General features: G+C 43.5%; 2 protein-coding genes across 2 annotated transcripts in view; both read left to right on the top strand.

Annotated features, from left to right (window-relative positions):
* The first annotated feature begins 430 nt into the window (after positions 1-430).
* Positions 431-2,170, top strand: LOC120403289 (egl nine homolog 1-like). The gene is made up of 2 exons (XM_039534203.1): positions 431-1,108; positions 2,057-2,170. The coding sequence occupies exons 1-2, from the start codon at positions 497-499 to the stop codon at positions 2,168-2,170; spliced, it is 726 nt and encodes a 241-aa protein (XP_039390137.1). The 5' UTR covers positions 431-496.
* A 451-nt stretch (positions 2,171-2,621) lies between these two features.
* Positions 2,622-27,065, top strand: part of LOC120402770 (prolyl hydroxylase EGLN3) — a 29,021-nt gene continuing 4,577 nt past the window's right edge. The window contains exons 1-2 of the mRNA XM_039533115.1: positions 2,622-3,284; positions 26,663-26,782. Of these exons, the coding sequence (XP_039389049.1) occupies positions 2,928-3,284; positions 26,663-26,782 (477 nt within the window). The 5' untranslated portion in view covers positions 2,622-2,927. The remainder of the gene's footprint in view (positions 3,285-26,662; positions 26,783-27,065) is intronic.

Here is a 27,065-nt window from a genome sequence, read left to right on the forward strand (position 1 = left end):
AGACTTTTCTAAGGCCCTAAAATTGGGGGCTTTATGACCAACATTTTGCTGGGACCCAGCAAGCTCCAGTAACTAGATCCAGGTTTGTGCAGCCCTCCTACTTAAAGCTGCATTGAGGTCTCTGGATTGTTTCCCCTGTGTGTTTTTAATGGTCTAATTTGGGATCTTAGGGCCAAAAATGAACCGCACCCACCCAGCTTGTGCCCTGGGCAATCACTGGGAGGACACGCACCTTGCAGGCGGGGGCTCCTGCCGCGTTCTGCACGTTCAGCCTTCGTGCGCTTCGCAGGAACTGGCATGTTCCCAGCCCCTGTCCCCCAGGGATGGAGGCGGCGGCACGGCAGGGAGGAGGAGGCGGATGAGCCTGCGCGCTCCCGCCGGTACGTGTGCACGCTCCCGCCCGGCGGCTTGTCCTCTGTAGCATCCTGTTGGTGGAACATGGCATTTCCCATTCCCTCGCACGGCTCAAGGGCTAGCAGCAGCATGTGAGCAATGCATGGGGACGGGGAGGACCGCTCTGCAAATGGCAACGAGCTGGGGAGCCGAGCCGCCAATTGGCAATAGCAGTTGCGAATCGTTAGCCAGCATGAAAACGATTCTGATCAATGCAGATAACCCCGAGAGCAGCGAGAATGCCCAGGGCAGGAGTGAGGCGCAGCAAGTTGATCCGTCGAGATGCACAGGAGGAGGCACTTGCCCAGGGAAAGCAGGGGAGCCCAGTGCCAGAGCGCGCGCGCTGAATCTCACCTCCCGTAAGAGAGCTCCTCCTAAAGAACACAGAAGTGGCCAGAGACTAGTGGTACAGTACATAGTGCCCTGCATGAACTCCTACGGCTTGTGCATAGTAGACAATTTCCTGGGACACAAAATTGGAGACAAAGTCTTACAAGAAGTCAAAGCTCTGCACCTGAGTGACAAATTCCAGGATGGAGAGCTGGCAAGTCAGAAATCAGGCAGCACTAAGGCTATTCGCGGGGACAAGATATTGTGGGTGGAGGGCAATGAACAAGGATGTGAAAATATAGGCTATCTTCTGTCCAGAATGGATAAACTCATCATGTACGCAGATGGGAAACTTGGGAATTACAAAATTAGAGGAAGACATAAGGTTAGTAACTGCAGTGACGATGACTTGTTTTAAGGTACCCCCTTTTGCCCCCCGGTTTCTAGTCTGCGTTAAATGCACACAACATCTTACATTAAGATTTTTAGCAAAGCCTAGGCACGCTGAGTGGTAATGGACTTTGTTAAGCGAGTCTTTATTTGTCCCGCCTCATAAACTAATAACTTTTCATTAGAATACAATTTACAAACGAGTAGGGATTAAATACTTTCAGGTAACACATATGGTGGCATAGTTGATAACTGGAGGGGGATGTGAAAATCTTACAATGAAGTGGTCACCGTAGCTACAACATTGCTGGGTTGTTTCTTAAAAGTGAAAATTAAAGCTCTCCGTATCAGATTGACTTTATCACATGCTGTTACTTCCAGAAACTGTCAGAATCCCATGCACTTCATGCCACAACACACACACACACAAAAAAAAAAAAACCAAGGAAGCCTTTTCAGTAAATTGGGGAGAGTATAGACGAGGTTCTTAAACTTTTAACTTCCATTAAATTTTCCTACCCCCCAAAACTGAACTAGGTTGTTCCGATGTTGAAACTGGCATTTCTATTATTTCGGGGGACAATTTAAATGACAGTTTAAAGCAAGAAAAGAATGAGATCTTTAGTTTTAAACATCTCATTGAACCACATAAGAGCGTTTATCACAAGGAGTTACTTTTACAAACTGATTCGGGAATGAGGGAGTCTGTCTCCAGCTAAATAAGACTTGGGGCACGTTTGTTTTTTAAAGTAACTTTAAATCACCTAGTGGTAGTGTGTGTGTAAAGGTGTGTGGGTTGAGGGGCATCTCCCCCCTCCCGGAAAAATACTATAAACCCTTGCAAACTCTTCTGCCAGCCTGTATTATTAAGTTAAGATAATTGCCAGGAGCAGGTCGATTAGCACTTAATCTTTCAGCACCATTTGTTTACATTGCCTTGTAGTATGTGACTGTAGTAGCTGCGTACATGCTGAGGGAGAATTCCTCAATGGCGGAGACCACGCCCCCCCGGGGTTTGGGGTGGGGCCTGCTAAACCACAAAACACACCTCCTTTAGACTCGTGGAAATCCCCCCGCCCCCGTCATTCGATCCCCGCTGTGGAGCCTTTGAAGGGCTGAACTCCGCGTAACTCGTTGGGGGTTGGTCGTTCTGAAGGAGGCCACGCCCACTCCGCCCACTGATTGGCTAGGTAAGTCCTGAACCGGGTGGGAGTGGGGAGGGGGCGAGCGTGTCCCTGGGACTGGGCTCCACCCACGTGCCGATTGCTGCTGAGTAAGAACACATTCTGCACGTAGCAGACGTATTATCAGAAAGGGGCCATCTGCTGCTTTGGTAAATAAATCGAAAGGGGTTTGCACTTTGCAGGACTCATCAGCTCCAAAAAAGGGGGAGTGATTACGGCCGCTAAGGGGGAGTTCACACACGTGGATCACAGACAACCAGATACAAAAGAGCTCCAGAATCAGCAGCCTTCTGGTTAAGCACTTCTGTGTCGGCAAAGGTGCGGCTGGTAGGCGGGAAGAGGGGGAGTCAGTTCGAGGTAGTAAGTGCACTCACTGTGCATTTAATTGTCTAGTCTAGTAACCCAAAGGCTGGGTGGAACTGGAAATCTCCACCGAGGAGAGACGTTGCTGTAGCTAAACTTTCCCACGCTGTCCTCGTTACTAACCTTGCACTCGTTTGCTTCGTAAATTAAAAAGTTGTACCTGCTGGTTGACTCAAGTTACTAGCGCGATTGTTCATCTCCAGCTCTACTGAGCACCGGTTTGGTGCATATTTGACTTAACTCTGGGGGGAAAAAGACCTAATCAAGATGCCTCTGGGACCTATAATGAGATTAGATCTAGAGAAACTAGCTCTCGACTATATTGTGCCCTGTCTGCATGACATCGGCTTCTGCTACTTGGACAATTTCCTGGGCGAGGTGGTAGGGGACTGTGTGTTGGAGCGAGTGAAACAGATGCACTATAACGGGGAGCTGCAGGATGGTCAACTAGCCGGCCGCAGCAATGGCATCTCCAAAAGACATTTGAGAGGAGACCAGATTAAGTGGATCGGAGGCACCGAGGAAGGATGTGAGGCCATCAACTTTCTCTTGTCGTTGATAGACAGGCTGGTGATGTATTGTGGAAGTAGACTGGGCAAGTACTATGTCAAGGAAAGGTCCAAGGTAAGAGAGTGGTTAAATCGCTACTTGGGTTTGTAATTGACGCTGGCTTTGTGGTTGCTCCTAAATGTTCAGTTTAGTATTTGAGTGTTCTGGTTTTACCACTGAGTTATAAACTCCCGGCAATAGCACCTTAGCCTTCTAAACTCCCGAACTGTAGCTATTACTGCTCCCAGATTTTTCTTCCTACCCACCAATTTAAGCAACAAGTAGTTAACACTGTAGATTTGCCCTTTGGAGCACAATGTGTGCATTAGCTGCCAGATCTGAAAGTACAGTAAGTTGTTTATAAACCGTTTCTGTCATGCTTGATAAGGATCCATCCTGTACACCAGAGACGTAATACAGAACTGGCCAAGCTATAGAAGCATCTTCAAGTTTAGTTGTAAGGGGGGAGGGTGAATATGTATGTTAAACAAGAAAGTTTGTAAGTACACGACATACGCTGGTTTATCTGGTCAGATTTCTCTCTTACTTCTCCTGAGAGAGTCTGCTTGATCACTGTAGTATTAATGTTGATTGCTAGGCAGGCGCCTGGCGGCTCTTTATGTATAAAATGTAATAAATTTAATCCCTAATTTATGCACGTATGTACCAGTACAGGCCACAGCTGAGTAAATAAACAAATTTACAAAGCAATCATTTAGTCTAATTGTCCACTGAGGGGAGACCAGAGCCTGGGTCCCAGCATGGATGTTTTCTGCTACTTGACCCAAAGGAGAAGCTTTATTTGCTTACAACTCTGTCCACCAATGCCTGGCTTATAGTTATAAACACAACTGGAAGGGATGGTAAAGTGCAGCTGAACACTGACTAATTGATCACAACAGACTAGAGTACTCGAATATGGGCACTTTTTAACCCATCCCTGTTTGTCTCTAACTTTCAGAGGCGTTTTGAGGTAGATAGGGAAAAGCTATCTGAAGGCGGGGAGGGGGTGATCTACATTTACTTTGCACGTAGGCTGTTCAAATACATGTTTGATTTATTTGGCTGTTTAATACTATCAGATGGATGAAGTGTTTCACTCCAACTAGTTTCAATTCAGTGGTCACGTATCCACTGTTTCATAACTAAAGAGGGGATATTATGATTGATTGAACCATTAGTATCGTCATTATAGGTGTGAAGCATGAAAAGAAAGATCCAGTGCTTTAGTGTTAAGAGCAAGGAGGTATAGTCCCGTGAAAAGAAAGGCATAAACTGCCATTTCAAGTCTCAATTCCCAGTGGAGTTTGAACAGCGCACATGCAATTTAGTTCAGAGCGCGCTAACTTGGTTTCTCTTGAGTCTGTTTCACTATGGCAGTGATCCTGTATGGGATTACAATGCACAAAGTTGTTGTTAATTGTTGAAAACTTCCTTGCCTATTACCTGCAAATTATCTAAACTATACAACTCCTAATCGACTTTTTAAAAAACTTATTTCTTTTAGCATCTCTTTCTGTGGTAGGTGTATTGGAGGATTGATGATATGAAGTTGTAAGATTCTGAAAACATGAAGGAAGAGCTCAAAGTTTAGGACAGGTAGATATTCAGAGTTATCCCAGTCAGGATTTTCCCCAAGGTATTGGGTAAAGGAGGTTGGAGGATCGTAAGCAACTGATACCCACATATTTGTTAGGTATGCCGTGAAAAATTTTCAAAAATTCCCAGTAATTTCTCTCGGCATTATCTTAAACTAAATTAAAGGGGATGTATGTAAATAGGAGTGCTAAGGTTTCTCAGCAGGGGATGCTCAGTGGGAATAATTCATGAAGGCTACCCCCCTTTTGGGGTTTTAATCTGCAAAAATAGTTGAAACGCATCTTTTTTTGCTTAGTTTTATTAAATTGTCCCATCAAGTTGAAGAGTTAGATTTAGAGGGGACTTGGGGCTCTAAACAAGAGTAGACCCAAGTTAACTGAAGGGGGGGGGGCGAATGCTTGCTGAGAGAGAGGGGATGAGTGATGGAGCTCAGTGTCGGTTACTAATGCTGAAAGTGAGGCACTGCGTTGTTTGGCCTCTAGGGGGAAGAAAGGGGATTTTGTGCTAAAGCTAGAGCCAAGCCAAGCACGAAGGATAATTTTTACCCAATTGCACACAGCGAGACCCACACTGGATGTAACTTGTAGGGTCGGGGCAAGTTCTTCTGGGACTCACCTTCAGTAGTGGAAATTTTTTATAACCAATCTGTGGTGTTCCCACAGCCCTCAGTGTTTGTGAATCATAGTCGTTATTACTCTTTATGTAATAACTGACTTTCATATAGTATCCTCCAGAGAACTCAACCCACTTTACAAATAGATGCCAAAATATTTATATACATAGATCTTTTCAGCCATGAACATTTTTGAGTGGAAGGTGGCAGACTTTAAACAGTGCATAGAAAAACTACATAACTGTTCAGGACTGAAAGGGAGTAATGTTGTATCTGATTTAAAATGCAGGGAGAATTTCAATAGGAAATTAACAAGAACATGCAGGCTAACATCCCTGTTCTCAAAAAAAGGTGCTGTGGGATTTTTGAGGCTCACGGGTAGCCCTTGTTCAACATCTCCACTGAAATATGGTAGCTTCAGTAAGACGGTGCCCGCTTGCACTATACAGGGTTGTTGACTCAGAGGGAAAGATTTCCCCCTTTTGAATCACCATAATAACTATCACGGCTTCGTGCACTACATAGCTGTTTCTTGGAAGTGTCCCATCCAAAATCAGGCCCATCTTGCTTTGTCTTGTGAGATTTGGTGAACTCACCAACAATTTGGTGACAACAATTATTTTAAATCTAGATATATTTTGACTATGTACTATATTGCATCCTTATTAAAAGATGCTTTGAGTTTTTGGATGCTCAAAAATCTTTAGTAGACTGGGCATGAGTTTTTTGTTTTATATTTTTTATCAACAGTCTCAGCATTTTTCAGTTTGACATGTTATAATTACTCTTTTTTTAGGCAAACTGGCATTTTGTGGGAGTGGTAAGTCATGGGGGTGATGAGGGGAGGGGAGGAAGGGAGGGTCACAGAAGGTGTTTAACAATCCAGAACAATTTGTGGTGTTTTGTTTTGTTCCCCCTCATGTAAACCTTTAGCTATGGGATAAGTATTCTGATTGTGGAAAGACTGATAATTATTTAGAAATCTACTCCTTAAACTTTACGTTGGGAAAGTTATAGCATATTCAATTAAACATGAGCCTTGAGTATTGATGGAAAGGAATTGCTTAGACTATGAGTATGTGTACACTTAAACTGTTTCAACAGCACAGATCCTGTAGTGCTTCAGTGTAGATCGAGTGTAAGTCCTTCCATCAGCATAGGTAGGCCATTTCCCCAAGAGGTGGGTGACCTAGCATTGTCTACATCAGGGATTAGGCTGGTATAGCTATGTCTCTCGGGGTACAGATTTTTCACATCAGCTGATATAACTTCCATCAGTGCAGGAACGCCACCTCTCTGAATGAAGTTAACTATGCCAATGGAAGCCCTCTTGGTTTACACTTGGAACAACCCGTTCTTTTAGGGCTTGTCTACACTGGCACTTTACAGCACTCCAACTTTCTTGCTTGGGGTGTGAAAAAACACACCCCTGAGCACAGCAAGTTTTAGCACTGTAAAGTGCCAGTATAGACAGTGCACCAGCACTGGGAGCTACGCCCCTCATTGAGGTGGTGGGGTTTTTTTTTTGTTTAGTCCCAGCGCTGTGCTGCGACTACACAAGCCACGTTAAAGTGCTGCCGCGGCTATTCTGGTGTAATGTGCATAGTGTAGACGTACTTGTAGGGCCTGGTCAACACTTAAAACTTAGGTTGAGATTTTTTTAGATGAAAGATGTATTACTGCCGTTGCTTTTTTTGTTTCGGTTTTGTACAGGGAGCATTTTAAAACTGCAAAGCGATAGGTCTGTTGGGCATATCCTTTCACAATGAGCAGGTGTGCTGTTTGAACATTCCTTTGTGTACTCCCAAGCTCCATTCACCAACCAGTGCTAGTATAGAGAGATGCAACCTGCATTCCCTGTGCTGCAAGGGCAGTTATGCTCTTTGGTTCATCTGTTGGTGAAGAGCATGTGGTGATTCCACCTTGCCCTCTGGTTTTGCCAGGGAATGGCAGCTTTACAGTACAGCTGTGGCCCCATAAGAGTCCCACCAACAATGGCTCTCCAAGGAAGGCACTGAATCAGACCATCACCTGGCTGATCTGGCTATGACCCCTCCTCAGTTAGTTTCTGGCACTCTGCCAGAAGATTGCATACACCCCAAGAGAACAGGGGCTCTGGGCACCTTGCACCCATGCAATTATGGTGGAAGTTTTCATATCCCACTGAGAAGCACTTCATCAGAGACACCACCATTACTTGGTGTGAGTGTTGGAGGCTGTGACTGTCTCTGGAGGCCTGAACTCGCAGAGGCAAGTGAGTTCCACTGACTGTAGGAAATTTTGCAACCAGAAGTAATCACAAGGACTCAATTGTATTTCAGAAACCCAATGACGTTGTTTTATACAGAGAGCTCAGAACCCAACCACTTCCAGACAGGCCCCTGGATAAATGAAAGTGCACGGAAACATCTTTCGAAAATCTGGGCAGTTCATTTAGGTGTCTTAATGAGGTCATATTCTTTATAAAGGGTGGCAGTCACTGGGAAGCATATAGCAGAGAGGAGAGAACCACTAGCATTTTTGTCTGTGTCTGAGTAGACTCTCTTCCCACCCCTTCCAAACCTCTCCATCCATGTCGTCATCCAAGGGGGAATTCAAGGTACTAAAAGAACTTCAGTCAGTCCAAGTAGGCACCTTCATCCTCTCCAGCACCAACCTACGTGAGCCCATGCTACCTTTGCCCTACAGATGGGAAAGTATTTATTTAATCTCCAAGATTGGGTGGTGTGGCCACAGCTAGCAGGTGTTGGCTGCAAATCTGGGAGGATCGCTTCCAGAGCTCCCTGCCTGGCAGAGGCCCGAGAGTCCTAAGGGTAGGTTTACACTTACCTTCCGGGTCGACGCGGTGAGTTCGACTTCTCGGAGTTCGAACTATCGCGTCTGATCTAGATGCGCTAGTTCGAACTCCGGAAGCGCTGAGGTCGACTCCGGTACTCCACCACTGCAAACGGCGGTGGCGGAGTCGACGGGGGAGCTGCGGAGTTCGACCCCCGCCGCGTCTGGACAGGTGAGTAGGTCGAACTAGGGTACTTCGAATTCAACTACGCTATTCACGTAGCTGAATTTGCATACCCTAGTTCGACCCCCCTTCTTAGTATAGACCAGTCCTAAGGTGGCTTCTGAAACATGGCCTCCAATGTAATGATTTCTTGCTGAGATGCCTGCTGAACTCCCCCATCCCACTCCCCGCCCATCACAGGGATTTAAGGAATGCATGAATCTTCAGAAGCCCAGGTGGAGGATTTTCATCAATAGTCTTGTAATTCTGGGGGAGGAAATATAGTTTTTGTGTGTGTCCTTATATTAAAAAAAACAAACCTCCCAGCAATTTTCTTGTTTAACATTAAAATGCAAAGTGAAACCCCTCAGATTCTGGTTCTGGTTACAAACCTAAGGAGCAGTGTAACAGTAGGTTGATGATCAAATTGCAGAGGAACACAGGATGTAGAAATATAATCGTTTATTATATGTTACAAAGGATTTTTATGATAGTTGCGCAGGAGCATGCCTTGCAATTAGCTTACAATGGAAAGTCTGATGAATACTGCCATCCAGAAGAACTATGCATAATTTTTCTTTTTTTTTCCCTAATCAAATGCACATGTTCTGGCATAATGGTCAGGTTCAAATCTGCTCTTCTGGATGAGTGCCAGAATGCCCAGTGTTCAACAGAGTCCAGAGCCATTGGAATTGTAAATACAACAGACAAGTCATTTTATGATATCAGACTGAGGAATTCAGCTTTGGCAGAGATCCTAGAGCAGTTGCCTTGGATCACTGTCAGATGTGCTCTTTATATCTGTGTTTGTCAAGCAAGATTAGTTAGCCAGGTTAATTATACACAGGAATGGGGATATTTTTCTTGACAATCAAGCATTAAAACAATATAAACTTCGGTATATTTACTCTTATTTTTGTTCTGACTCATTCTGGTCAGTGACTTTTTTTTTAAAAACACTTCTTCATTGAAATGAGTATGCAAACAGTATCTCAGATTCCTGCTCCACCTAGCAGGACTTTGATGTTACCGAGAGAGGGCCTGATCCTACAAATAATTATGCATTTGAGTAACTTTACAACTTAGAGTTCCTTTGAATGCCCTTTAAATCTGCATTTAGGCATCTAAACAGTGGATCTTAGGGCTTGTCTACACTGCCACTTACAGTGCTGAAACTTTCCTCACTCGGGTGTGAAAAAACACCCCCCTGAGCAATGCAAGTTTCAGCGCTGTAAAGCACCAGTGTAGACAGTGCTGCCGCGCTCTCAACTCTGGTAGCTATTCCCCTCACAGAGGTGGTTTTTATAGTGCTGGGAAAGCTCTCGCCCAGCACTAGCGCCACGACTATACAGCTGACATTTAACATCTGCTGTGTAGACATACCCTCAGTGTCTAAAAGCCCAAGACTGAAAATGTGGCATACTATCAGATTCTAAATGTATGTACTATCCTAGTACAGACAGGACGATAGATGACAAGCTAATCCATTCAGGAATGGGAAATAGGGTGAACACTTGAAGTGTAAAGAACAGAGTTGTCAATATATCCTGAGGGGAACTCAGTGAGAGTGCACATGCATTAGAGTTTGCAGAATTGGGGCCAGAGGAAATACAATGTAAGAATTAGTTTATTTTATCCCATTGTAGCCTGGAATTCAACAATTTTGAAAAGCTGTATTACTCACTTTTCATTGATGGCAGATGGTGAGACATCTGAAATCCAGTCATGGGCCACTGGGCCACTTTCTGACTTTTCCATTGCCATGTTTCAAGCTAGGATTAGTCACATCAGTACAAGCCGTCCTGTATAGTGGTGCACTGATGTTCTGCTGGGCTGGGATAGTGGTGCACTGATGTTCTGCTGGGATGGAGTTTCAGGCATGGATACTTCAGGCTTGTGTAGTATCCATGCCTGAAACTCTATCGAAGAGTTGCTTTTTTGTGAAGGTGCATATAGCCTGCTAGCTGGCAGCATAGCTCCTGTGGAACCAGAGCAGTAGAGCTGTCGGCCTGAACGGCTACAGAAGTGAGAGGAATCTTTCCTGTGGATTTACGGGGTCTGTGGGATTGCATGGCAGCATGCCTCACCTCTTCTGCATCCCCAGATGCATCCATAATTTTCTGGAAACTCTGCAAGATTCGCCTTGTGGACTTTCCTGACCTCACACCATTCCACAGCTGTACATTTCTCCATGCAATGAGATAATTTTCCCTTAGCTGTTAATATTTTGAAGCAATACGTTTAATAACTCTCATATATGAATCTCCTTAGCATTCAGCTGCAATGAACTGAAAATGCATGGATGTTCATTACATTGAGGTAGGAGAGCACATATACTGCAAGGTAAACCTGTTTGCTGGCATAAGGAATTCCTTGTGCCTAATTAAGTTAACAATTTACTCTGGTGACATTTACTAAAGGAGTTGATTCCACAAGGTAATAAAGACATTTCCCTTCCCCACCCCCTTCAAATTTCATATGCATGGTGGTTTGCTGGTGCAGAGATTTTTATGCATGACATTATCACATCAACTCATCATAAGGGTTCACATTTTACATCACGCACAAGTGAAAATAATGATGGGGATTTCATCCTAAATTCTGGCAGAGGTTGAGGCCCTGATCCGGCAATCCTCCTGGGTGGATCAGTGTGCCTGTTCAGAGCCCCATTGATGCTAAGGGTTGCTCTTATGAATCCAGTTGCAGGATTGAGCTCTTACCCTGGTATAATCAGACATGATTACCAGTCTCTGGTTTGGTCTATACTTAAAAATTATGTTGGTATAGCTGTGTCAGTCAGGGATATGAAAAAACCATCCCCCTGACCGACATAGCTATTCTGACAAAACCCCCAGAGTAGGCGCAGCTATGCCGATGAAAGAGTGCTTCTGTCAACATAGCTAATGTCATTTAGGAAGTTGGTTTTCCTACACTGACAGGAAGAACTCCTGTCAATGTAGGCTGCATCTACACTTGGGGCGGGGGGGGGGGGAAGGGTGCTATGCTGGCATGGCTATGCAAACATGACTATGCAAGTATAGGTTCTGTAGTGTAGACATACCCTCGGCTGAGCAGCCAGAGCAGGGGTGTTGCAGGTCAGGGCTCTGGCAGAGCAATGGAGAAGTTCTGATGGGCAAAAATGGTGACTTTTTTCAGTTGTGTTAACTGAGCTACCTAACGTGACTGAAAAGCTTTGTTAGGATGCCAGTTATAACACTTGAGGCTGTGTTAGCTGGCGCTGCTGTAGCCTACATTCCCCCTTAGAACACAAGATGGCCAGCTGAACGTGGCTTCAAACATGCTAGCCTGCAGCCTCCCTTCTCAACCATGTTAAGCTAACTTGACTGAGTTGACACAATTGAAGAAAACACTTTTTACCCATCAAGAGAGGGCCTTTGTGGGGACTCTTCATAATGCCTGAGCACACAGACAAATTCTAGCCATAGTCATTCTTCACTTTGCTGTGAAATAAATTCCCCTTCAAATTGGGGGGGGGGGGGGGGGAGAGTGAGGAAGGAGAACGCCACACAATCCAAACATGGATACAGTGGTGATTATATTAAGTCAGTTTGCTAAGCAGATAAGGACATAATTGGTAGGCACTGATTTGTTACACACTTTTATAGGGGTTTTCTGAACAACAGACAGTAGACACTTTTTTTTAAGTATGTGTCCATGCTTTTTACTTGATTGAGTTTCCCTTCCCCACGCCATAATAGGCAGTGGTAAGTTGCCAGTTGAATGCTGCCTGGTGTGCTGTGACACTCACATTACAATAGGCAGCCTGTGAGAATAAACAACTTAGGCTATGGCTACACTTAAACTTCAAAGCGCTGCCGCGGCAGCGCGCTGGCGCGCCGCAGCGCTTAAGCGTGTAGTCCAGCGCCAGAGCAAAAAAAGCCCCCCCCGTCCCAGCGCCTCCAGCCCTGTGGGGAATAGGACAGCAGCGGCGGGCAGCGCTGGGGCTGCTACACTGGCGATTACACTGGCGCCGCGGCTTTGCCGCTTTGCAGCGCCAGAGGCACTCCACACACCCAGCGCGCTGCTGCGCTGCAGCGCTGTAGTAGCCTCAGTAAGGGAACTCTGCAAGTAACAGTTACCAGCTTTAGATTCCTGGAGAGAGGTGTATATACCAACAAGAGTGAGTGTCACAGACCTGGCTCGTATTTAGCATGACCATAATCCTTCTGTGATCAAGTGTAAGACTAAAACAGCAATGTTAGCAAGTCATTAGCAGGACAAGACTCTCTCTAAGCTTCAGTGAAAAAGTTTTAATGGATCAAAAGAGGAGCCTTGTTTTTAGAAAAGTATTGAAACTGCTTTCAGTACCTGTGCGCTCTAGGTGGTGGATGGCTCATTGCAAGCACATGCCTTAACAGGTTTCAGGGTGAATAATTGCTCTGTTACTACAGGATATGTTGTTGTATGATACCTTGGAAATGGTTTTGGTTGACACATAACATTGCTATGTGACTTTTAAATAAATGTGGAAGGGAGTAGGCCAGAAGTAGCTCATCTTTTCTATTAGACAGAAAAACAATGAAGGAAGGGAAAAGACGAAGGCAGCTCATGCAAACCAGACTACATCCTTCTGTCTAAATGAATCACAGCCATGGCATTTTGTCACCAAACCATCTCTGACTGTGTTCCCTCAAGCTATTTGGCAGAGCCCTAAGTCCCATTTCTCCTGCCTCCGTTCCCCCACTGTGTGTGTATTTTGGGGGGGAGGGAAGCTTTTCTTTGTAATAGTTTTCTCTCTCACTGTATTCTGATAAGATTATTAAACAAAGAAATGATGCCAGGCAAAACAATTATTAGAAGCTAATTAATGGCAAGCGATTTTGTCACTATGATTCAAAACCAAAATCTGAAACAGATTATACTGGACACCAAAGTGTCCCCATAAACCAGGTAAATGTTAAGCATTGTGAATGCTAGAGATGCCACCAAATCAGCGTCTAACTACGCTGTCCTCTTTAACTTTTACTTGGCCCAAATTACAGAAATATTGGCCTAATATATGCAAAGACCTTGCCACAGTTGTGAAAATAAAGATCTGCTCTGATACAAAACTCTGCATGCTTGAATTAGGAGTTTAATTAAGTCTTACAGTGAGCACAGAAATAGTTTTGCATGCTTCTTAGTAGCAAAAGGACCAAATTACATTTGTAACTTAGGGTGCGTCCATACTACCCGCCCGGGTCGGCGGGTAGCGATCGATTTCTCGGAGTTCGATATATCGCGTCTCATCTAGACGCGAAATATCGAACTCCGAACGCGCTCCCGTCGACTCCGGAACTCCACCACCGCGAGTCGACGGGGGAGCCGCGGACTTCGATCCCGCGCCGTCAGGACGGGTAAGTAGTTCGAAATAAGGTAGTTCGAGTTCAGCTACGCTATTCGCGTAGCTGAACTTGCATACCTTAGTTCGACCCCCCACCCCCCAAGTGTAGACCAGGCCTTATATACTGATTTGAAGGTCGTGTACTAGCCCTTTTCTGGGTTTTGTTTTAAAAACAGTCTGTTTTCATTCCTCTGTCCTGGAGTCAATAATGATTGTTGTATCAATTTTAAAATCTTGCTTATTGGATTGGATTGGTTTTGTTCGGATTTGAATGTTTCTGGGGAAAAAAATCAATAAAGAAATATTTTTAAAAGGTTCAGCCTAATTCAGCAAAGCACTTAAGCATATGCTCAAAGACTCTCTTTTTAAAATCAGTGGGACTGAAGCATGTTCTTAAGTACCTTGCTGAATAAGGATGGTTTTCTGGATTGGGGGCCTTAAATAAGTTATGAGGAAAATCTTGCACTGTTTCCCCAGCGCTCCCCCCAGTGTGTTTGTATCCACGACTTGTCCTGCTTAGGTTTTAAGCAGGGACCATCTGAGAGGGTGGGTGGGTGGGTGGATTTTTGTTTTGTACCTATGGACAGTGAGCCCTAATTTCTTCTGGGTGCCACTGCAATCCAAATAATTTCTCACTGTCTTTGCGTCAGGATGTGTACTTGACAGTGCCTTGTAGCATGCACATCTCACATTAAAATTAGTAATAGCATTTATTCCCCAGTAGTGCCCACAGTACGCTAGGCGCTGTCCAAACACAGCAGAAGATAGTCCCTCATCTGAATAGTTCACAATCTAAGGCTCTGAATGAGCTCCATGCGGGTGGACCCTTGCACCCACATACAGCCCCATTGACTTCATGTGGGAGCAGGGGTCTGCCCGAACAGACCACATTGCAGGACTGGAGCCAAGAAAACAAGCAGCTCATAGAGGTGAGGGGCTGGCAGGCGAGGGAGGGAACAATCAGAACACACACACTCACTCACTCACTCAATGGCTGCTCAACCTGGCTGGTGGTGTCTAATTTGTTGTAGGCATCCTGGTAGAAGTGGGTTTTGAGAAGGGATTTGAAGGAAGAGGAGGCAGTGGCTGCAGTTGAAGTGCTATAATGTGTCCTCACGCTAAGGCATGTAAATCACTTTCTGCCAGCTGGTGGATATAAATAGAACAGGCTCCCCTAGGCTATATTGAATTCTGTTCTTTCCAGTATTCACCAATATTTCCCTTTCCTTAATGGATTAACTTTTCATCTGTCTTCCTCTGTCTGCACCATGCCTGTGAAGCATATACATGGCTGCTGAACCAGGCCAACAGGAAAGGTCACTGAGTGGTTAAATATTTTACAGACTGTTTTTTCACAGGAGGAGGAAGAAGAGAATTAGCAATGCCAGTCCTGCTGGCCAGGTATATGAATATGAATGTCAAGGTTACACATTTAACATACTCTAAATTCATATTTAGGCTCCTGAGTTAAACAGGCAGTGTCAACTTAAGCCACACTTCTGATTTTTAAAAATCTACTAATTTAACACAAGAACTAGGACGACTGTAAATGATTAGAGCAATGGTTTTCAAACTTTTTTTGTATTGGTGATCCCTTTCACACAGTGACCTCCTCCCTTTTAAATTAAGAATGGGAGGGATTTAATTTAATGGGGGCTCAGGGCTGTCAGCCTTATGGGGCCATGAGCTCGTGACCCCCATGTAACCACTTTGTGATCCCCTGAGAGGTCACGACCCCCAGTTTGAGAACTCCTGGATTAGAGAAACATTTGTTCTGCTCTTTTTCTCAGTTTTTGTGCATTTGCTGACCCGTAGTTATTTGTCTGTTTCATTCTGAAAACCTCCCATAACCATAGTTACAGAAAGGTGTATTTGGAACCATTGTGTAAGAATCCAGAAGACAGTGCAATGGAGCAGAAACAGTTTGGCTAGCATGGGTGTCATGCCGCATTGGTACTTACCCTGCTGCTGTCCCACCTAGTAAATTACCAAGGCTTTTATTTTCTAGTGTAGATATGCAGCCAGAATTCATGGAGTAGCAGTCCTTGCTGTCGTATGGGAATCGGGCAACCTATGTTCAATTCTGGACTCTGAAGCTGGCTTGCAGTGTGAATTTGGGCAGCTGCTTAACTTTTCTGGGCCCTGGTTTCCCCACCTGTAAAATGAAAATGATAATGGGTTAACAGCCTTTATGAATCATGTTGATCTCCAGATACAAAATGCAAAACTACAAAGTATAGTTAATGTAGTGCTGCATGCTGAGGGTTTGTTTTTGCACTGGATTTTTTTTTTTTTTAAAGTCCTTGTACTTGTATAAAAATGTGTAGACAGGTGTTCATTGCAGGGTGGTGGTGGTTTGTTCGGTGGGGTTTTTTTGGTCTAGTCTAACCCTAGTGTGGAGGCAGTTATGCCAGTACAGTAGAACTTCAGAGTTACGAACTGACCAGTCAACCACACACCTTATTTGGAACCGGAAGTATACAATCAGGCAGCAGCAGAGACCAAAAAAAGAAGCAAATACAGTACAGTACTTAAATGGAAACTACTGAAGGAAAAAAAAGGGAAAACAGCATTTTTCCTCTTCATAGTGAAGTTTCAAAGCTATATTAAGTCAATGTTCAATTGTAAGAACAACCATAATGTTTTGTTCAGAGTTATGAGCATTTCAGAATTACAAAAAACCTCCATTCCTGAGGTGTTTAATTCAGAATTCTACTGCATAACAGTGCCTTATACTGAAATAGCTTATTTCCTGTACCATATGGGCATAAGCTGTACTGGTACAAGTGCATTTATACTGGTATAACTGTGTTTACGCTAGGAGGGATTGTACTGCTTTAACTCTAATAGTATCTACAGAAAAGGTCTTAGAGATGAAAGACTAAAATTCGTCCATTATTTAGAGCACAACATAAATTATTTCTGAGGGTAATTTATCACTGGTAACTTTAATGGGTTGTACCCATAAATGTCTGTTTATGCACAAATCAGTGTAGGCATGAATGTACTCTTAGCTAGTCGACTTTCAAAAATGTAGAATTAGCTTTATTCCAAATTTACAGCAGGGATAACTGGTCTCATCAATTAGCTTTAATTTAGTGGTACTGCTGTGATAAACATTTGTGTGCCATTCATCTGTGTTCATGCTGCTCAGTAGTGTTTGCATAGCTTCAGAAGCCAAGCTGGCCCTGAGAATTTTGGGATGAAACGCAGATGAGTTTTGGGGTTCCCTCCACATTTAATTGTATGATTTTAAATTCCACCAACTGCTCTGGCCCCATATACAGGGATCGTAACTGTGCTGCCAGAGACAGGGAAAATTCCACAGGTGCAGAAGCAGCATAGGATCAGTGCAAGTAGCCCTACATTGCCTTCACTCGGAAGCCCTGTCATAGGAGGCATGGTGGGGGCAAGAAAGAGGGGTGTCTGGGCAGAAAGGTCAGTAGCCATAGACTCAGTATTGTGAGGGTCTGGTCTGCAATATGACGCTGGGGCAGCTGTTGTAAGTTGGAGTAGCCGGAGCCCAGGGTCCCCTCTGCAGCACTGAATTGGGGTAATGCAAAGTTGGCTTATTTATGCATACAGTACACCACACTGAAAATCCTCCAGGCAGTATTACCATTTCCCACAGCGTCCATAAGTCAAAAAAGGATACAGGCTTGATCTTGCAGTCCTAACACAGGCAAAATTCCCATTTAAGTTTTGCTTCCATTAAATCTATGATGAAGCCCTATATTGATGTTCTCGAACAGAGACTAAAATATATGCAATTACTTTAATTGTTTTTGGGGAAGGCATTACTTAGTATATCAAAGTCTCTGTCAATATTTCTCTGGGTGATTAAAAACAAAATGGTAAAGATCTAAGTGGTGACAGGGAATTTAAGGATCTATGACATTATCCCCCATGATATATAAAACCACTTGATTAAAAACTTTAAGGAGATTTATTTTCTGCTTTCCATGTCTTTATTCCCCATTGACAACTGAACTTAAGGGGAGACTCTTTACAGTTTTCCTTAATGAGCTTGCATTTATGAACTTGTTTTTCTACAAGGTTGAGCTCTTGGTCATGGTCTCTCTTGTGGCTCATTACAGAGTAGTCTGTATTGAATGTTTGATGCTTTCTAGTTAGAATAGTTCATCCCAGCTTTTGTTTCTGGACAATAAAAAATGTAATAGTATGGGGGGTTGGATGATGGGCTGGGGGGGGTGGGGGAGGAGAGGAAGATAGAGGTTTAAAGTACAAGTAGAAATGTTCTAAAAATCTATTTAGACCGTAGTCTCTCTTTTGGTATCTAGCATTAAAAGAATATATATATATATATATATATATATAGGAAATGAAAGTGCGGGAAGGAAGGAGGGCTTTCAATAAGAATCAGAAATGAGAAGTGCGTTGACTGTATGTACTGTAAGTGTGTGTTTCCTTTCTTCAGCAGTCTCTCTGTGAAGTGTACTCGGGAGTAAAGTTTGTGTTTGATTGCCGATACCCTCACGCTCTGCACGTAGCACTGCCATTAAGCCATCATCTAGCTGGCCAGGAGCCAGAACTCAGTAGTTAAGGGGCGGGCTTCCTAAACCGAAACAGCTTTTATTGGTACAATGATGCACCAAGCCTGTTTACATCTGCTAATTGGAGACTAAATCTGAATATCCTGACTGAAAGTAATTAATTGGCTATAGCCTCATAAATTTCAGGTTTTATGGTGATAGCATGGTTGCTCTCAACATGCAGTAAGTTAATCCATTCTCAAACTGTACTGCCTGTGGGCACATAAAAAGAACACCAACTGAATAAAATTTCAGTATAAAGAGAAGTTAATTTAAAAAAAAAGCCACTTTTCAGTATTGTAGAACACAATGAGCGAGGGAGTCCATGAGCAGTGGGAAATCAGAGAAATGTTAATCATAGCAAATATAAACATATGTGGGTTAAGGAGCATGACAATGCCCTTCTTACATAAGTGAAGATTAATTCTTTTGATAATTAGAAGAGACAAGGGTGTTACTGTAAGCAGCATTATGACCTATTGTCATAATAATCCATACAACTTTGGTTTTATTTTTTTAGCTTTCAGCATTTTGCTTTCTCCTGAAAACGCAGAGTTGACAAATGGTACCTATCCTTTGCAGTTGGAGAGGACCACCAATATTAAGAGATGCCTCTTGGCCTCTATTCCACACCTCATCCTGATAACCAGCCAGAGCCTGAAAGGCATCCAGATTATTCTTATCTGGACAGTCTGCTTCCAAAAGCTCAATCATGTGAAGAACAGATTGTTCGCACTATAGGTCCTGGGGAACCATGATTTTGTTATGAGGTATTAAGAGCTCCCTAAGCCCCATCATAAGCTCATCCACCAAGGAGCTCTTTCTGTTTAAGGCAACATCAAGCTATGATGCAGCTTCCTGAAAAAGGATTCCACATGTCTTGAAAGTTCACCATGGACTTCTTGAGAAACCATCAGCACACCAGTCATTACAATTATTCAGCATGATGGTAGCCTACAAGTAGATGGTGCCTTGGGCAACACTTCATCTCTGCCCTTTGTCAAATTTTCTTCATCAACCACCAGAACTACCAGGAATAGTTTTTGGATCATCAGCTGATCCTTCTTTGGAGACCTTCTCTTCTTCTGTTCAGACCCTTAACTAACCCTGTGGCCATCAGAATAATGACAGATAGTAGTATATTGGGTTAGGGAGCACAGATCGGATACCATATAGTTCAGGGAAATGGGATTCTCTAAGAATCCCAACACGGTATCAGTTTCCTGGAACTGAGCAAACTAAAGAACCCAACACGCTGCCTGCTCCTGAACATTTTCTCATAAATGCATCTCTGTACATGTGGAAGCAACAACAAAGCTACAATGGTACAGCTGAACCATCAAGACAGAACACAAAGCAGAGGCAAGCAAAGCAAGAATTTTTTTTTTTTTTGTTTTGTTCCTGGAACATCCAGATCTGTTCCATAAGTATCCAAGGGAAAAGCAACTACCAGGCCAACTGGCTAAGCTGATGTGTCCTGGGAACAAAGGAAAGGGAGCTAAATCAATGGATTTTTGCACACTTAATTGAGAGATAGTTCCTGCCTAACAGGAAAGTAGTAAAATATTGCTACTGACACTGGCAATCCTAAACTTGGAGAATAGATTCATGGCCATTCCTCTGGATGGTCTAGCACAGTGGTTCTCGAACTTTTGTACTGGTGACTCCTTTCACCTAGCAAGCCTCTGAATGCGACCCCCCCCCCCCATAAATTAAAAACTCATTTTTATATATTTAACACCATTATAAATGCTGGAGGCAAAGCAGGGTTTAGGGTGGAGGCTGACAGCTCCTGACTCCCCATGTAATAGCCTTGTGATCCCCTTAGGGACCCCGACCCCCAGTTTGAGAACCCCTGGTCTAGAATATGCCTTCTCTTGTTCCTCAAGCTTACGCTTAATTTTGCAAGTAGTCAAAGTCTCCCTTTGAGCTAGTAGGTACCCTCGTAGTTTTGTCTTCCCCCTGTAGGTGAGAGAACTTGCTTTCTCATTCAGCACTGCCATTGAAAAGAATGGAGATTTTTGGGAGAGAAAAGTGAGCAGAATGTAACCTATTGAAACTGGCGGTTACCTTTCAAATGGACATGAGACAATTTGTTTAGGTTTTTAACATCATTCTTCTCTCCCTTCTGTTCCCTCCCATTTATTCTCCTGTAGATACCATTATGTTAGGCCAATATGGCTAGTCTATTCCTTGGTGTGCTGGTTTCATAAATTCAAACAAACTAATATTTAATAGCCATGTAAACCTTATACCGGACCATTATAAATTACACAATGGAAAACATTTCGGCACAATTGGGTACAAAAATAAAGTGCTTAAGAAATGTCCTATTGTGCCTACGTATCATACAAGACTTGATTGAGAATCAGTTTGCTTTGAGCATGAGATATCAGACTATTAATGCTCTTTTAATGTAGTGCATGCTTTGTATCATCTGTTTTTCTCCTTGATGCACAGAGTATTTGCAGACTACAAACTGTACTCAACCTGTTTTTTCAATGTGCACACAGACCTGGGCCTCTGATGTGAATCCTGGTGGTCCTTATTCTCCAAATGTGTGTTGTCCAATCCTTTTTAGTTAAGGATTGCAAACCACATATTAGACTCCACTTTTAGGCAACTTGGAAGTCATTTAAAAATATATCCTAAAGCTTGTGTGTCAGTAGAAGTAATGCAATTAATTATTAGTATTTTGGCCTTCCATCTCATGACTTATAAATGAGGATGCAATTATCATAAACTATTATTGCTTTGTGTTTATGTAGCACCTTTCATTTCACAGAACCTCAGCGTTCTTTCTAAACTTAACTAGCTCAACTGTCTCAAGGTTTAGACTGACCTCCTTCTGACAACAAAGATTTCTACACGATGCCAAGAGAGGATACTGAAGTGTAAGCTCCCCTGAGCCCCACCACCCCAGGCAAGGGGGGCAGAGCCCAAAGGCAGGGAGCCTGTAACCTGAGCCCCACCACCCAGGGCTGAAGCCCTCAGGCTGTGGCTTCGGCCCCGGGTGATGGGGCTTGGGCTGTGGCTTCAGCCCCAGGCCCCAGCAAGTCTAACACCAAACCTGGTGACCCCATTTTGGGGTCCCAACCCACAGTTTGAGAACCGCAGAGAGGGATCACCGTGCCCTCTCCTGGGATCAAGTATAGCATCTGTTTAATGACAAATAGCAACACTATACAATAGTCTGGTACAGGAAATGGAAAAAATACTGGAACCAGCAGATACCTATAGAAGTAATTTATGTAAGCAGATGGTAATTATCCAAGGCAGAATTTTATTGGGTCACTGGAAATAACAGCTGGCAAAAGGTTTGGGACCTATAGTGGTCCCAAATGTCAATACCTTGCATTTACATCTTATCTTAAAATATCACCTTTATAGTCCCTACCAGCATGACACTGAGGCATTGGCTCAATGCTAACATAGAGGGGAAAAATGCCACCTTCTAACCCACCATGACCACCCAGGAATTCCTTGAAGAACTTCTCTGCAAGTAGTGACTAACCCAACTCTACTTAGCTTGTGAAATCTGATAATTCCACAGTGTATTGTGAGGTGGCTGCAGGCCAGTAGTAAGAAAAATTAACCCGGGCTTTTCCCTGGTGGAAGCATTGAGGAGAGAGAGAATGAGGTGAGGGGGAATGGGGACTCTTTATACATCTCTAGCTTTTTGTTTACTTCCAGTCTTCATTTATATTTCCTTGCAGTCTTCTATGACTTGCAGAGTTCTTTCCCTGGTAAAGGCAAATCATATATTACAAATTGATTTATCATTATTTCCTTTTGTAAATATTGTTGTGCAACATATAATTGCTACGGATAATATTACTTCTCATTTAACTGGTGGTTAGGTATCCCAAGTGGGTTTAAACAAACATCTCAGATAATGACAGTGCAGAAACTAGGATTCTTGATTCCTTCATGGTTTCCAGGTTCCCTAGGTTTGCTACATAGAAGACTTGAGACAGACAGACAACCAATCACAAGCCCCCCTCTATGATCTAATTACAAACAGGTAGTAAATAACACTCCAGGATTTTAGGGCTTTAATTTGTAATTGTCAGCTAGTCAGCCTTTAACCAGCTAAGTAGTTTGTATGTACACTGATGTGAGGTTTTTAATCTGGAGTATTAGACCATAGTGTATTTTTGGCATCAACAAATTGCAGACTAATGAAAGCAAATTCAGCTGCTGATTCACTTTTATTAAAAGGAGGATATCAGCTGAGATTTACTGTTGAGTATTTGCAGTGGGAAGTTAAGCCTATTCGCACTGGTTGCAGCTGATTTCACTGCTATAAAATAACAGAACAGGGCACATTCATACTTCCTACTGCCTGATTGATTTATATTAAATCAGAATTGGCTGTTGGGGATAGACTTTCCCCCAGAGGAAAGTATTCTTAACACACCAACACAAATCCATAGGGAATAATTGTTGTTGCACTAGCTGCTCCCCTAAATAGGGAATAGTGATTTCGTTGATCAGATCCAGTCTCCATTTTTTGCAGCAAGCCCAAGTGCTAAACTGGCAAATACCAATGTTCACCAATTACCTAAATTAGGGCTAGGTCACTCAGCTCATCTCCTGTTTCTTGTTTGCTTTCCAATGAATCCAAAAGCAGTACTAACAGCTGGAAGCCCTGCTGAGGCCAGCTTGATCTATACTGGAGCTGCTCCAGCCAGTGCTCTGATAAAACTTGATATCATTTCAACAGGCTCTAGGAGGGCCGCAATGATTTCCCTTCATTGTTTAAGGCTTCATTCAAATATTACTAGTGCCAGGAAAAAGGATATTTCACTTCTGCTCTTCTGCCCCTGAGTCTGCTGCTGCTGGAAAGCTCCTATTTAACCTTTTATATAAACACGTTTAGTGCTTTTGGATGCTATGGTAATTGTTCTACTCATTCATCCCCAGGGACTCTATAAGTTGCAGCTGCAGACAATACAAAATAATAATAATTAATACCTCGAGACTTCTCTCTGAGTAAAAGCACATGTTTCTTATTAGAATGTAGTACGTGGGGAGGCCTGGGGAGGCCTGGGGAGATTCTGGCCTCAGTGTTACGATTAGATCCATATCCTCAAAGATATTTAGGCACCACTGATACTTTCAAAACCAACACTCAACTGCTGCCTAACCCTGCCTTCTCCTGCTGTCTAATTTGCCACCAGATGGCACTTGCAAAGCCACCTATGTTCTGACATTGCCCCACAGCTAATGAGCTTCCTGGAGCACTAGCTCAAGCAGAGGCCTTGAAGTGGGATTCTCAAACAGACATTCCTTTGTTTAATCTCACCAGTGGGGCTTGATCCTATTGGCCTGCTCAAAGACTAACTAAGACCTGATACCCATCAGCCCCTGCAGCAGGAGGGCTGACTGCAGACCACCAAGAGGTGTGGGCAGCATAGCTGCCACACAAGACTGCCCGCTGCACAGGTAACTGTAGGACAAGCATAGGGTGACCAGACAGCAAATGTGAGAAATCGAGAGGGGGGGGGTGAGGGGTAATAGGAGCCTATATAAGAAAGACCCAAAAATCAGGACTGTCCCTATAAAATCAGGATATCTGGTCACCCTAGAGGAGCATGAGAGAGGTCTCACGTGTGAGCATGTGAGAGACAGAGGGCTTGCTGAGATGGCAAGTTAGTATTCGGCATGCTGGAGTGTAAATCTACAGTGTGCGGGCCATGCACTAACTGTCCGTGTGGGCCCTCCTGCTGTGCACTAAAAGTTCCCTCATGCACATTGACCTATGTTAGAGGGCTTTCCCTCAACCCTCCCACTTCCCTAGTTCTTGTCACGCAGGCAGCAAAAGACCAGAAGTCTGAAGCGCAGACAATGCAATGTTTATTGGGGTTAGTTTCCAAGCAAGCATATTCCAAAGCCCTTCTTGCTAGACAGGATGCTGTCAAACTAAGTTTTCTTTAACCATCTTAGGATCTGTTTCTTTATCTGGTGGGAGGATTTGAGGACTGGCACTGGCACTAAGGTAAATTGAGTTTGAGACCCCTGGTATAGGGAGTCTGGGTACCTAGCTGTGGGCTGAGGATTCCACTAGGTAGCAGGGCACCTAGGGATTTTGCATTGAAACACTGAGCCGATCAGCCCCTAAGTAGACTCTGGGCCTTAGGCTGTCTACACACAGCAGCTGGGAGGTGTAGTTCACAACTCAGGAAGATGTGTACACATGCTAGCTCTGATTGAGTTAGCACACTAAACATAGCAGGGTGGTTGCGGCGGCCTGGGCAGCAGCTCTGGCTATCCACCCAAGTACAACTCTGTCTGAGATCCTGGAATGTTCATGCCATGATGGGGACATGCTCTTTTGGGGCACTAGGTTGAGCAGAGCTAGCGCATATATGTCTACCAGTGCTGGGGATACACCTCTCAGCTGCTGTGTAGATGTACCCTTAGTGACAACCTTTGACTTATTACACCACAAGAGCTCACTTTTTTCAAACCTCAATCACTCTGAATTTTTATTTGAACAATTCACTGCTATTCAAATGATGTCTGCCCATTGAAGAAAGCCTTCCTTGGCCACCCAGCACCACGATAATGTTGTGTAAACACCTTGTTTTCAAGCCAGGCATCTCAATCAGCCAAAGAGTATTGTTCCTGTGGTACAAAGGATTAGTATTGTCTTTCCTCTACTGCCAGAGCTCACAGTTATGGGTTCCCTCTACATTGCAAATACAACTGTCAGGGAAGCTGGTTCCAACCAGGTTTGTCCCTTAGCCTATTTCCAGTACTGCAGTGCAGAATGGACCTCAGTGGTGTTCCTCAGTCTGGTAATGAAATATCATTGAGGTTCAGCCTACATTGCAAGTTGGGTGCCAATTTGTAGCCAGGTTCCCTGAAATGACTATCGTATGAATAGAGCCTTAGAGACCTATCCTGCAAGGTGCTAGCACGTCCTAAGAGTGCCCATTGATATTCATGGGAATTAAGAGCATGCATCACCTCCTTGAGATTCTTACCTTACCTTGTAGGATTGGGCCTTAAAATTGCTATGTCCATAGGGGCTTGAACAGCAGAGCAGATTATAAATTGCATACCATAATGACTTGATATTGCCATTCTGGCAACCTTTACAGGAAAGGATAGGCAATGTGAAGGAAAGTAAATTATAGTAGCATTAAAAATAGAGAACGGTATGTGTGCAACTGTGTGTACAGTCATTTCTGCAGTTGGCACACCCTTGAGGGAACAGAGTCTAAGCTTAATGAACAGAGGTTCAGAGGGATCCATTGTGCTGGCTGGCTGATTGCCGCCATTGCTATTACCTATTCCATGCCTCCAGTGTTAACAATAGAGGAAAAGTTGTGGGCGGGGAAAGGCTAGTATGGCCATATCTTACTAGAGTTTAGTGCACTTAGGTTGTCACTATCAATTCAGACCAATAACTTAGACAAGTGAGGCGTGGTAACCTATTGATAATCCCTTGAGCATCCAGTCCCCTGTCTGCTAATATCATTCTGCTGGGATGAATTCATGTTCAGTGTGTACGTGCTGCAAAGACCAATCTTTTTTTAAAGTGCTAAATACATACTCCCCCTAGTCATCTTTAGTTCTGTCTTGTGGTTCAAAATGATTCATGTTTGTCTTTCTGTTGATTCTTCTCACCATTAAATGTGAAATTAACCAAACCGTGACTTAAATGGCCACATCAGCAAGTTTGAGGATGATCAAAGGAAGAATTGTGATTCTGAAAAATTTTGGTTACTTCTGTGGCTCAGCCCGTGTCAGCAAACATGTTCAAGCACAGCCTAAAGATTTGCATATCTCTGCACACTTCACTCCTGGGGAACCTGAATTTGCAATTGCAAGTGGTGGTTTTGGACATGAGATATGTGTGCAGGAAACTTGGATTGGAGGATGGGGACGCAGCAAAATTCAGCATAGTAGGATTGATGTCTGCTTTCACTATGACCAAGAACTTCTGATTAACAGTGACGATGCAACCTTAGAAACCCTAGCAAACCTTTATTGAGATACTCTCCCTTCCAACAAGCTGCTGTCGAAAGTTATGTAGCTTTTAAATAATAGTAACTTGGTTCCTTTATGTTTTAGCATATTACTCAAAATAAACTATTTCCCTCTCCAGTGTACTTGCTCTTATACACCAAAGGCATTACATGTATGGAATTGCCCATAGGCAGGATAATATGGGGAAAGAAATTTATGTGACCGGTCCTATTGTTAGTATCCACCGGAATCTTTGGATTGATGCTCTGAATAATTTAGTATTTAGAGTCAAATCAACTATCCAGGAAGGTTTTAAAAAACAAAGTGAGGGGGAATTTAGTTGATGGATATTTTTCTTTCATTTAGGCAATGGTAGCTTGCTACCCTGGGAACGGAACTGGGTATGTTCGTCACGTAGACAATCCAAATGGCGATGGGCGCTGTATCACCTGTATTTATTACCTGAATAAGGACTGGGACTCAAAGGTATGTGCGCCAAGGGTTCCAAAAGCAACCCCATATTTCTAGGCAAGGGAAGGCTGGCCCAGAAACAGTTTGTTGCTATCAGTTGTTGATTTGCATTTCATATTTTCATGAACTCTTGAACAGCTGATTTAAAAACTGCACTTTTCAGTTACATTTTGGGTTTTCTTGCTGTTTTTAGTAACCCCTTTGGAAGCTTGAAACTGAAATCGTTTCCTTGTCAGGTTTTTTTTCTTCCAGTTTGTTATAGAACAGCTCATGTGCTGGGCTGCTGGCATTTTAGTTT

The sequence above is a fragment of the Mauremys reevesii genome, linkage group 4 (genome assembly GCF_016161935.1).
Source record: "Mauremys reevesii isolate NIE-2019 linkage group 4, ASM1616193v1, whole genome shotgun sequence".
Taxonomy (NCBI): domain Eukaryota; kingdom Metazoa; phylum Chordata; order Testudines; family Geoemydidae; genus Mauremys; species Mauremys reevesii.